Source organism: Punica granatum, chromosome 6, assembly GCF_007655135.1.
Source record: "Punica granatum isolate Tunisia-2019 chromosome 6, ASM765513v2, whole genome shotgun sequence".
Lineage (NCBI taxonomy): Eukaryota > Viridiplantae > Streptophyta > Magnoliopsida > Myrtales > Lythraceae > Punica > Punica granatum.
Window position 1 is genome coordinate 27,975,360 of NC_045132.1, and position 13,386 is coordinate 27,988,745.

General features: G+C 39.0%; 1 protein-coding gene and 1 pseudogene across 1 annotated transcript; one reads left to right on the forward strand and one right to left on the reverse strand.

The window, feature by feature from the left end:
• LOC116210410 lies at positions 1 to 3,869 on the reverse strand (annotated as a pseudogene).
• Positions 3,870 to 7,256: 3,387 nt separating this feature from the next.
• Positions 7,257 to 11,417, forward strand: LOC116211959 (E3 ubiquitin-protein ligase APD2-like). The gene is made up of 10 exons (XM_031546510.1): positions 7,257 to 7,738; positions 8,112 to 8,218; positions 8,297 to 8,422; positions 8,954 to 9,044; positions 9,219 to 9,292; positions 9,389 to 9,487; positions 9,639 to 9,779; positions 9,902 to 9,974; positions 10,092 to 10,452; positions 10,584 to 11,417. Exons 1-10 carry the CDS (start codon positions 7,486 to 7,488, stop codon positions 10,657 to 10,659), a joined length of 1,401 nt encoding a protein of 466 aa, XP_031402370.1. The 5' UTR covers positions 7,257 to 7,485; the 3' UTR covers positions 10,660 to 11,417.
• Positions 11,418 to 13,386: the final 1,969 nt, after the last annotated feature.

The window sequence follows — 13,386 nt, forward strand, 5'->3', positions numbered from 1 at the left end:
TATGGAAACCATATGGTTCTAATAAGTGATGCTGAAGCAAAAGGGAAAAGAACTAACCACCACACCAGACACTTAATAAAACATGTTAGTGCAGGAGCCACAAATTCCAAAATTTTATCAGTTAGCACGCGTTAAACAAACTCTTTAACAATAATGCAGACCCTGGATTTATAAGAGGGGATGATGATGTATTGAAGGCTGCAGTGGACACATCAGAGGGGAAGCTCACCGCTATCAGCAATCACGACTTTGCTTTTAGGGGTGCCACTTTGCCTGCCTTCAGCCTCGATTTTGTAGACTACATCCATCCCGGACAGCACCCTTCCGAAGACAACATGCCTTCCATCCAACCTGCATTACAAGAGTATTATTCGTCACACCAGCTGTGCTGTGCAAGCAAATCACGCCATCTTTGCATAAATCAACTTTTTCCATATTCATTTTCCTCAACTCCCATATTCATAAGCATTTTCCTCGGAAGATTCAATTGACACCAGAGAAAAAAATAAATAATAAAAACAGTAGATTAGTAGTCATTTAGTTTGTCTATGAAAGAAGATCATATAAAAAATGTTAACGGATTTTTCACTTGTTTTAGGACTCATATGGTAATTAGCAACAGATCTAAAAACACCAAATGTTCGATGTTGTGTATTTGATCTTTCCCTAAAGGTGTGGATTTGTTTAATTAGTGTATAAGCATGCTGGATGCAACATGCATCGACAACTTTTTTGTAATTAGCAAGGAATCTCTCAATGCAATGGCATTTGATTTTGAGTTCGATGCTTACTACTTCCAGTTTGTATCTGATGCATATGAACTTACCAGCTGGTTGTTACAGTTGTGATGAAAAACTGGGAGCCATTGGTGTCCGAACCAGCATTTGCCATTGACAATAGCCCTGCTTATGCAGAGGGAACAATGGGATGGGAAGGAAAGTCAGCTATTTATTCCATATGCTTGTGATGGCACTCAATTAACAGCACCAGTTCCCAATTCACAAGAAAAAGAATGGTCGTTGGTAACATTACCCGGGCCAGTATGCTTTATCTTAAAATTTTCATCAGCAAACTTCTCCCCGTAGATGGATTCGCCACCTCTGCCATCACTTAGTGTGAAATCACCCCCCGGATCATAAAGCTGGGAATTATTCTGTGAAAAATGCTTCCCTTGTAGTGAAGAGGCTTCCCACTCTTTCCCACACCTTTCTCCCCTAGAAAAAAGATTAAGCACACAAATCATGCATGTGAAGCATGTAGAAAATACATACTTTGTCTTTACAAGATATAATCACAGCAAGGATAATAAAAACCAATTTGTAAGACCATTTGATCCGTTTTGATTTATGCAACCTTTTGCTTGCCAATATGTAATATACTAACAGCCTAGCCATGTGTTTGAGGGCCTCTTCCTACGAACTTTAACATTCTATGTTGTGATTGAAAAAATTAGCCTATTTATTCCAATGATAACAGGTAGTAGATAACCCGACCCAGCCTTTGTATTCAGCGAAAAACGGGTAGTAGATAATTCTGCCGGCTATAAGGTGGTCTAGAACACGTTGATCTTATGAGCACCTTCAGTTAAATATAAATATTAAATGATCAAAGGTGACTTCCAAGCTAAGTAACAGGGAAAACTGTCTCAGAGGCATATGCCATTGATGAAAGCTTCAACAAAAAAGCAAAAGAGTTAAAACACATGTTGTCTGTAACCCAAAAAAACAAAAACGTCTCGTGAAGGAAATGAGGCTGACGGCTAAGCTTACCTGTACACAATGCACGAAAGTTCTCTGAAAAAAAAAAGAAAAAAAAAAGAGGAGGATAAGTCAGCAATGGTCCAGCTTTCAAGCTTGAATATATGTGTGCTTAATATTTTATGAATTAGGGATTATGCACCGCATACCTGCAGTCTAGGAACTGCTTTTCCAAAGAGGCCCATGACAATGCGCCCTGAACATAAAAGCATAAGCATGAGCAGGAATGTACAATCAATATCAAGACAAACATTTTTCTCATAATCTAGAAAACATGCACAAGTTTCTTTCTCATAAATCTACCCCGAGATTGGCCAATTACATGTAAAGAAGAGCACTTTCCACCTCTGCTGAGAATTTTTCTATTATGTAGTAAACTAAGAGTACTTTTAAGTTGTAACCAATCTCCAGTCTGAACTGGACTTAATATGTTTTAACTGGACCAGAAGATTGTAGAACACCAACCTTACAGTTTACATGTAATACTCAAGTCTTGACACCTGAAGTCTCTACAAGTCTTGACACCTGAAGTCTCTACAATTTAAGTTGCTCATGCAATTGCCTTCATGAAAAACTATTCAGATTATTGGATGTTGGGCCTCTCTTTCTTAGATCAAAAGAAATCAAATGGAACCAGCTGCTTATGCAAAAATTCGCTGCTCCTGTAATAGAGGTTCTGTTATTTGGCTCTGCTTGTTTTGAGCCCTTTAATTTTGGTTATTGTCTGGTGGTTAATTTATTCGGGGGAGTCAAGAGTTGGCTTGGTCTCTGTACTTTTTATATTGGGTTAGCCTATAAATACAATGCCACCAATTATAAATAATTAAAAAAAAAATGTCTAGCAAGCACGAATTAACCCAAGCAATAGACAATACAGTGTTATGTGGACAAGCCAGACTCAAGCTAAGCAGGTCAGCCTCTGAGTTATACTTACAATCTACCCCCACTTTAGCCCTTAAGGAAGACCTTGCTTAGCATTATACTAAACACATGTAATCAAAAGGCATACATACTAAAATTCGGAGAAAATTCATTAAATCCAAACCCAAGCAATAGACGATACGGTGCTATATGCACAAGCCAGACTTCAAAGTAAGCAGGTGAGAGGCTGAGTAATACCTAAAAAATTCTACCCCCGGTTTCGACCTTAGGGAAGACCTTGCATAGCACTGTTCTATATTCAAATTTTGATAAATGATCATACATCCGAAATATCCACATCCGTAACCTTTATCCATGTGCATAGAGTTGGCAATTATTTCTCATGATGAGATGCCCTGACCCCTGAGGCTCGAGAATTCACACTGTTTAACCTATTTGTCGAGGAATGAGCTCCACATAAAGATGCAAAACATACCTGCAGATTTTCCATCAATCTCCACGTCGGAGTATACTTTATGAGTCACTTCCTTGAGGTCCTTTGACTTTTTGGCCTGCGGAACATCAATCAAATATTCATTCAGCCACCCACCAGAACAATCACTTCGTTTCTTCAATCACATTTTGCATCTGACTGATCGACGTTCCTACAACTAGTACATCCTATCTCAGGTCGGATTGTTTGTTCGGTCGCCGCTAAATGCTAATTATATAATAACCTATTTAACGTAGAGATTAGCTATCGGAGAATTAGCACCTTAACTGGCAGTGAGAAGAGGATCTCGACATCAGCAGGAAGGAGGATGCGGAAGAATAGATGATAGATGTCATCTCATGATCATGATCTCTATCTACGTATACTATACAGGACGGGAGTACATCGTTTCCTCCAAGCTGACATGACAGAAATCGAGAGCACAGTGCAGCTGTCCAAGGTCGAATGAATCAATCAACAGCAGGCACAATGATAGGGGGGGGGGGAAAGAAAAGAAAAGAAAAAGGAACCACGGAACTGGAGCTGGATGGACCTAAGATGTCGACGGACGCACCTGAGTGAGAGTGAGAGATAAGCTCGCAAAGAGGACCAAGCTCAGCAGCATAATGGACCTCAGATGCACCATCTCCCTCTCTTTCAATTCACAGCTTCTTCGATCGAGTGAAGAGAAGATGGGATGGATGGTATGGTAGAGTGGGAGCAGGGATTGTGTGTGAGAAGATGCAGCGAGCGAAACTGAGTGAACCGGGGAAAACGTCACGTCCTTATATATATATATATATATATATATATATATTTTGGCCAACATGACATGCATTAATGTGACACGTTTGGTATTTTTAGTAATCGTAATTAGTATAAGTATTTTTTACTTCTACGTTCAATTTAAGTGTTTAATATTACGATTGAAGTATTTAATATTTTATATAATCTATGATAAATAGTAAAAGTACTAAATACTTTAATTAAAATATTAAATATTTAAATTAAAATACTAAGTGTATCACAATGATAATGATACGGAGTATATTAGAATTTCTCACATGTATATATATATATATATATATATATAATATAGGGAGGCAACCCAAGGCAACAACAATGCAAGGCGGGCGGTCGGAAGGAAGAAAGGAACTTGAGAAGCTAGTTTAGTTATGGGCCACAAATACAATGAATGAATTAATTACATACATACTTCGCTACGCCTTAGATATAGTGGAAATGGGCCGAAGTTCTTATCGACCCAACCCAACCCAATCTTCTCGCTCGGTAGATTCCTCCTCTCCTCTGGCATGGGTTTGGTTTGGGGATTCTAGTCATGACTAATGATCGATAAACCATACATAGGATAAGATAGGATCATAACATGTTGTTCGTGCATGTCATGTTACTCGGCAAACACTAGATACAAGACATTTGCCTTGTTTATGTTCTATCCCGTTCAATATATTATTGCATGGTTTGGTTCCATAGTGATTTCCGTTTGCTTTTGGAAGTTGGAACTTCCTCGGGGCAAAGAAAGTGACTTTGGAGTTTTGAACTCTCAGAACCTCCTCAGAATTATAGAAGGAATTTTGCCAGATATGATGTGTTTACACTCATTTTTTACACCTAATGGCCGTTACAAGTTAGTAACGGACTTGATAATTTAGTAAGCTCAATTGGTTGAATTTGGGTTCATTTTAGGCCCATGACTCAACATTTTTAAAGAGGCCCACGTGTATAGGTGATCCATGATCTAAGGCTTGAAAGGCCTACTGGAGGATCCACTGTATCACCCAACTTGAAAAGCCGTTAGCGGATCTGGAATTCAAGAAAAAAGTCGTATCGGCAGCTAGTTGGGCTAATTAGATTATTCAACTGAGAGCGTGACAACTAGCTCTCTCAAGGGAGAAGCTTCGACTCTTTCCGAAACAATAGCAAAACACGAATCTAAACACTTAAGAGGACAAGTATGTTACTCTACATGGTGGCAGGAGACATTTCCTTTACTTGCACACTAGACATGGGAACTAGCACTACCTATTTGGTCATTAGCCGAGTATGGAAACAAGTTCAATTTGTGTCAGTGCTTAGGTTGATGCGTGCGATTAAGGTAACAAAGGCATAGCCGGTACCCTAATTGTGATGCTTGGAAGTGTTTCCATGATTAACAGGTTGTCCATATGGGGATTTCTAGAAGGTTTAGCAAGTGGAATATTGTAACTAGGAAGCTTCTATGTAATTGGCTAGGGAGCATATTTACTTTCCTAGTTTAGCCGGCTACTAGTATAGCAAGATTTTATTGCTTAGTTTTGATGCCTTTCGATGTAATAAGCTTGCTCTTGCTCGGATTAGGGATCCTAGGTCTGTCCTATATAAGCAAGAGTGTGAGTAACATTTAATTCTCTCAACAATACATCAATAAAATGGCTTTACACCATGTACTTTACTTATCTTACTTTTTCGCATCTTCCAACCCTACTTCTTCTCTTTTTCTCCCAATTCGCCTCTCTCCCTTGTCGGGTCCCTTGGTTCCGTTCTTCTTCACCTACCCCTTGGAATGTCTTGTTACATTCTTTCTCTCACACTTCCTCGCCAAAGCCCTCGACTTTATTCTTTCTTTTATCGTCCGAGCAAGGATCTGGCTTTTACCCGATCTCGACTCCTGGGTTGGATTTCTTTACACTCGGTTGCCCCCAGCTGAGTCGCTTGCACCCAGTGGGATTCCGTTAGCAGTTAAGCTGCTAACCTATCATTAGAGCTGGCTAACTGGCTGCTCCTTGCACAAGCACTTTAAGGCATAAAATCGCTCGCTCGTGGGTAGAACTTTGGCGGCTTAACCCTCAAAGCCACTTCATTGTCTGAATGCCAATTTGACACCCGTGATACACGACTCGATTTTATTTATACAAAATCTAGCTACCGCTTACATCTACAGACTATCGGACCGTGGAGTTACGCTGTAAGACGGTGAGGGTAACTGGTAGTTTCGCTATAATCTTAGGAGAGCGCCTTGGCACGCCTGATACGCAAGTCTTACCACGTGTCAACAAGAGATTGACTTGTCTGTTTTTAGGCGAAACAACATTTCTAAAACTTCAACATAGGTTTTTTTTCTTTTTTTACCACCAACATAGGTTAATTAGGATGCAAAAAGATATACTTATAAACAAATATTAAAATTCACTTTGGTACTTGAACTTGCAACATTACTAGAGAGTCATCTGCGCTACGCACGATATTAAACTTAAAATAGATGACGGCTTGTGTCTTGCACGGGGAAGTTGGTGCGAATATAAAGTCAAATTATATCTTAAAACATTATTAAAATGATAATAAAATTAAAAATGCAAAGATAATAGAATAGTTTATCTTATAATTAGAATTGACATGTTTAACTTTAAAAAAATACTTCCTTTTAAAATATATAGATAATAAAAGACCATTACATTGATATATATATATATATATATACTAAAAAATAATTTACTTAATTAAATATAAACCAACTTCAAGATATAAATTATATTCCATTTAATAGCACATATAAAGATAATAGCGAATGATACTTGTTTGTGATTTCTCCTTTGAGACTCTTCTTCAGCTTAATATTTAGAAATTTCGTAACAAAACGTTCTTATATTCAATCCATTGAACTCATTGCATGTATCTTCGATCTATTGTTATGTCTCTTGACTCGAGTCTATGGCGCGTTGAATTATGGGATTATATAGGGTGACTTGATGATAGGCAGCTCCTGTTATTAACCAATTGCCTATTTGTTATGGTTCAACGTAGAAAGGTTATGCGATGTGGCGGGGACTTCAATTCCATCATTACCATGGCATCGCCTCCGCGGCTACGCCGGGCTTTTTACTGTTTGGGTCAGCCTGGAAAGTAACCCAACAGGAAGGTATTTATTAAGAACTTCCAATTATCTTACCTTATATATATCTATGCACCGAGTAGCTGGATAATTTAATTAAGTTAATTAATTAATATATCCCTACCAATTAGCTAGATATATATATTATAAATAATTACCATTCAACTCAGCGGCTTTTCACTTGGAACTAACTGTCACAAACCCAACTACCATTCCCTCCAAATAAAGAGACCCAGAGAGAGGACTGCTTGGTGGTGATGTTTCTCGCCTCCCCACAGGCTCTGCACCATCGATGGCCGATTCAGACGACCAAAGCCCTAGACCTCGACCTCGAGGCATGTAACGCATTTTTTTTATATTTTTTTTGTCCTTTGAACTGAAAATCTCAAACATGGCCAAGTTTTGTTCCCAAGACGGGTAACTTCTTCTCGGGCAAATACCACCGGTTTCCATAGAACCTCTTCTGCTCTGTGCTGGGGGAGAGAATGGAAGATGAAGCATCAAATGGCGCCGGGCAACACCCTCCTGTCCCTTCTTCCTCATTCTCAGCGCCCACTTCTTCACGGGTTGTGCAAGCAGAAGGGAGCAGTTACGTCAATGGAACCCTCCAGCACCAGCAGAGGCAATCTTCCCGCATGTCTTATCGAATAAACATTTCGATATCCGACGCCTCACCCTCTGAGATGAAAGATGATGTGTGGTCTTGCCTCGTTGTCCTCGTGACCTTCTGGTTCTTCGGTCCGTTTCTGAATCATATATTCTAAATTCCTTTTCTAGCTAACTCATGTATTATTTGCATATCAATTTGTCGAAGATATTGAGATAAAAGAACGGATATGTCGGTGCAGAGGGCATGTCTTGATTGAATGAGGTAGCTTGTCTTTTGACGGTGATTTGACAAAAAATATTGCTGGCAGTTGGTCAGAAATGAAGGAAATTCCAACTGTATTTCTTAATCATTTACGACATTCCTTAATTAGCAACTTCAGATTGTATGTTCATATGAAGCACGCCTGAATTATCCTGCAAATTTATTGTGCAAGTCATTCACCACCATGGAACAAAATTTGATCTGTTTTGCCTGTTCTTTACTCATGCTTGCTACCAGCAGCATCCATGACCTTGATTCTTGGCTTTTATGGATCCGTTAATCTACAGTTGGGGCCAAACAGCTCTAGGCTTATACAAACCAATCCGTTCTTTGTGCAATATATTAAGGTGATAACCGCCGTTCATCTCATTCTCCTTTTATTTTATTACTTCAATCTGCTCCCATTTTCAAGCAAAATCTTACAGGTGGAGGAGTTAGATGAGTCGAAAGCTGGTCCAATGCTTTACGCATTTTACGGACATCCGCCCCTCAATGTGGAAAAAAAATGGATAGAATCACACAGGGCTTTTATACCAGCCAACTTTCACAAGGTGCCGAGTTTTATCACATTTGTGGCCTAATTAATTTCCGCTGCAAATTACTGTACTTTTTCCCTGTTACTGATCAGACATTTGCATAACATTATTATACTCTGTTTGGTTTGTGAATTATATCTTTTAAATTTTAACTCTAACTTTAAGTTTATTCACTATATAACAAAAATCAACAACGTAATTATTACTTTTCCTATTTTCTTCAATTTTTTTAATCAATCAATTCAATTTTTAATACTAAATTCTCTAAATTATTCATTACTTTTTTCTCATAATTCAACAACACAATCATTACGAGTGCGTTTGGTTTCAGAGTTAAAGTAACTTTGATTGTGGAAAAGGACAAATGAGATGGTATTATAAATTTGACTCGGGAAACGTGTATTTTTTGTTGTGTACTGGGTAGAGTTAAAATTAAAATCATGATTCTAAAATCAAACTCTGAAACCAAACGGGCCCTATAAATCAATTAAAATCAAAATCCAACTCTACTTTAACTCTAAAATTATCAGATAACTCGATTTGCAGGAATGGATGTACTTCCTAAATGAAGGCTCGGAGGTGGACATCCAGTATGGCGTACAGTCTTCCTTGGCTTTGTCCCTTGTGGTTGCAAAAGGTCAGGCTGGTCGTGCTCTTTGGTTTTAAACTTTCAATTGCACTACTTCTTGTTAGAACTTTTATTTGGTCGTTTCGGTTCTACTTTTGGATATTTTGCGCTATGAAGAATTTGAAGGCAATGATATCTATCTTTTTTCTAAACCACTCTCTCCAAATTGTTTCTGATTTCTAGGTAGAGGAACACTTGTCGAATGGATAGAGGACCCATCTTATCCAAATACAACCCTGTCATGGACATCATATATGGTGAACACCTTAATTGTTCAGTCCAGAGCTTTTTCTCGTTTTCCATTTTCTTTTGCTATCAATTTTTGCCGTTCATTTGAACGGAACTTTTCTAAGCCAGTCCTATTCGCAGGTAGTGGTAGACTCCGACAGACATTTTCAAACTCTGCTGCTTATTATATTGCCGTGGGAAACTTGAACACCGAGGGGGTGGAGGTTGTAATCTATTATATTTTGTGCCAAGTGTTCAAATGAGTTTAATCGGAACTTCTTCCTTGAGTTGATCAGAAATCTGTACAAACGGCTAGAAGAGTCCAATACCGAATCACGAGAACTTATCTAGTTAATTGAAATGATGCTTTTACAGGTAGAGTTGAATATCACTGTGAAGGCTCGGCTGTATGACACCACGAAGGCATACTACAAGTGCTCCTTGGGGAACCCTTCTTGCAGTTTGAAAATCAATCTGCTGAAGAACAATGCTGCTGTTCTAACTTCTCCAGAAGAGGTATATGTATGTGTGTGTGTGTATTGGGACGAAGTGATTCCCATGAATAAATAAATCAGAAAGGAACTTGTGCATTTCCTATCTCATGTATGGAATCTTCAATTGTTTTCTCTCCTCCTCAGGGCACTGTTGATGACGATTGGTACGTCAAGCTCTCCTACGGACCCAGGTGGATCACATATTTTGTTGGATCAGGTTCTTTATGCCCCATTTCTCTGGTCGATCACGTACTTTTTTCATGTCACAATAACCTTCTGTTTCTCTGACGTCCAGTCTGCCTTTTTGTATGTCTTTGTTTTACCTTTCTTGTAGGTGCAATGACTGTCCTCATATTGTTAGCCTTCAGATTCTGCAACACGTGCCAGACCAGCAGGGAAGATGACACAGGATTCCAAACAGAGCGGATCGAAACTGAGCAGCGGACCCCGCTGATTCCAAACAAGGATGACGATCTCTCGAGCTGGGGTTCGTCTTACGATTCTGTCTCGCACGATGAGGAGGATTTGGAGGAGAAGTTCGTGGCATCTTCGATTTCATTTGAAGGAAAGACTTCAGCAGAAGGGGAAAACTGCAACAACCCACGTGGCCTCTGTGCAATCTGCTTCGACTCTCCAAGGGATTGTTTCTTCCTTCCTTGCGGACATTGCGCTGCCTGCTTCGATTGTGGATCCAGGTACATGCTTGCAGCTTCCCGTGGAAGCATTCCCTGCACAGGACTTTAATTAGTTGCTGATATATCCTTATGATACGATGTGTCAAGTTCTTGATGTATAATAATTCAATTAAAAAGGAAAAAAAATGTAGGATTGCGAAGGAAGATGGTTCCTGTCCGATATGCCAGAGGAAGATGAAGAAAGTGAAAAAGATATTCACGGTATGAAGAGTCCAATGTCGGCGAATGAAAATAATGATGCGTTGTCAAGCCGTGTTGGTTTTGTTCTTTTTGTGGATATTATATTTTTCATATGATGTTGAAGAACTTATAGTTTGGTAGGTTTTATTGGTATATAGAAGAGTGATTTTGTAATAGAAATATATATAGGAGGTTCAGTCATTACTCTTTTGGTGCTTGTTGTCTAGTTTGTCAAAAAAACGCTGCTCTGCCATCCATTGGTATTGTATGCCTCAATTGTAAAACGCTGCTCTTCCATCGATCGATCAATTGTAAAACGCTGCTCTGCTATCAAGGAGGAGGAGGAGGAGGGGGAGACTGGAAGCAGTGGAGCTGGCAAAGAAGGGAGGAGAAGCCATTCTCTTGAATTTGATTGAGGTGAATGAAATCACTGCAGCGAGCAAGTTCATGCATAGTAAGTATACTTTGATTAATTAATTCATAATAATAATAATAATAACCGGTTGGTGCACTGCAGTTTGCTTACTCTACAGCAGCAGGGGAGGGCAGGGCAGGAGAGTGCATGGTAGATGGAATGGAAGATTAGTGTCGAGTCATTTGTAGTAAACAAACGCTAACGGACGCATCCGGCAAATGCACCGCGCCTGTGATCACCAACCACTTCTTTTCTTCATTTCATTCAAGTCTCTCTCTCTCTCTCTCTATATATATATATATATATATACATATCTTGTATGTAATATGTACAAACTCAAGATTTCTGTGAATGGTTTTTGTTAATCTCATTGATATGTCGTCTCTGTACATATAGCCATCAGTTAAAAGGAATACAAGGAAAGAATGCTAAATGCTACATGTAATTAATCCTGCCACCTATCTATCCCATGATACAAGACTATGTACAAGGAAATATCTCAGAATATAGTAAGGAAACAAATCGCGAGAATCATGAGAGAATATCACGTAATCCCGTAAATGAGGATCACAAATTCCCAACTTGCGGAGGAGAAATTGAAAACAATCACGTCCCAAAGCCTTGGTGAAAATGTCAGCGAGTTGAATGATCGATGACTATCTTTTTGGATAGTAAGTGGTCTCGAATGAAGTGGCAGTCGATTTCGATATGCTTGGTTCACTCATGGAATACCAGATTAGCAGCAATATGGAGTGCTGCTTGGTTGTCACAATATAGTTGAGTAGGTCCAGACAATGTGACACCAAATGATGAAAGTAGATTGAGTAACCACATAATCTCACTAACTGTGACTGCCATTGCTTTGTACTCGTTTTCAGCAGATGAACGATATATAGTAGTCTGTTCTTGCTCTTCCACGAGATTGGACTACCTCCAAGTGTTATGAAGTAGCTCGTGACCAACCTTCGAGTCATCGGGCATCTAGCCTAATCAGAATCACAATAGGTTACTAGCTCCATAGAGTGTGGTCGAACAAAAATTCCTTGTCCTGGTGATTGTTTCAAGTATCGAAGTATACGCATGGCTGCCACCCAATGATCCTGGTGTGGATCTTGCATGAATTGGGAGAGGATGTGAACATAATATGATAACTTGGGACAGGTGAGTGTCAGGTAGATGAGGTGACCAACAAGACAGCGACATCTGCTGGGATCAGAGAATGAAAAACCTGAATTTGAAGACAATCTGTCTTGTTATTCCACAGGGAATCAAGAAGGCCGAGAATTGAGCATACCACATTCATTAAGTATGTCAAGTACATACTTTCTCTGGTTGAGGAATAATCCTTTCTCCATTCGAGAGACTTCAATTCCAAGAAAATAGTGCTCGGACCTAAATCCTTAATGCGAAAACATGTAGCCTAATATAGCTTGAGTGAATCATAGAACTCCAAGTTATTTCCAACAATAATTAAGTCGTCAACATATACTAAAACTGCAAGAAAATTTCCATTTTTCTACAGAGTGAAAAACGAATGGTCAGCACTGAATTGAGCATGTTCATAATTGCGAAGAGCAGTCGCAAATTTGGAGAACCAATTTCTAGATGCTTGTCGTAGACCATAAAGAGATTTATGTAGGCGACGTGCATATCTTGGACGCCGATGAGAAAATCCCGGTGGTATACGCATATAAACCTCCTCGGTTAAATCACAATGGAGAAATGCGTTATGAACATCTAATTGGTGCATTTCTCAGTTGTTAGCGACGGGCAAAGATAAGAGTCCCTAGACGGTGACTATCAAAAGTGACTATTCACAATTTTTACGAATTATACGAGTAAACTTGGAACGAAAGTGGAGAATTGAATAACATATCCAAACAAGTATATTCCAAATCATGAAAAACACTCTAAATACACTTCGTTCTATTCACCAGATTCTTTTTTTTTTCCCCAGCATATATAGCTAATATCCTTACCCGTCTATATCTAAATAAGAGTATGTGGCAGCAGGAAATTTTAGACATTTCCTGAAAGAAGGAAAATTGAAGGCCAGGAGACAAGCTTGTTTTATGGATAATGTTTTCTAGATATGCGTCCAGGCCTAACACCATATACAAAGAGGTAAGGAAATAAGTGGAAAAACATGATTTTTTGGTTAAGCATGAATTTGTCTCTCTATTTCTCTAGAAAAGAGGAAAAATGGAGCTTGTAGGAAAACAAAGACTTTCTTCCGGACCAAAGTTGAGAACTTCCACATTTTCTTCAACGAAACCTCTGCAACCAAATAAATCCAAAGATTATCATCAAGGGTAGTTGTACTCACTGCAGAGGGATTC

Coding starts and splice junctions, on each gene's coding strand:
- LOC116211959 (XM_031546510.1), top strand. CDS start 7,486: ATGGAAGATGAAGCATCAAATGGCGCCGGGCAACACCCTCCTGTCCCT. Junction 8,219..8,296: donor TCTTTGTGCAATATATTAAG/GTGATAACCGCC, acceptor AAAATCTTACAG/GTGGAGGAGTTAGATGAGTC. Junction 9,975..10,091: donor CACATATTTTGTTGGATCAG/GTTCTTTATGCC, acceptor CCTTTCTTGTAG/GTGCAATGACTGTCCTCATA.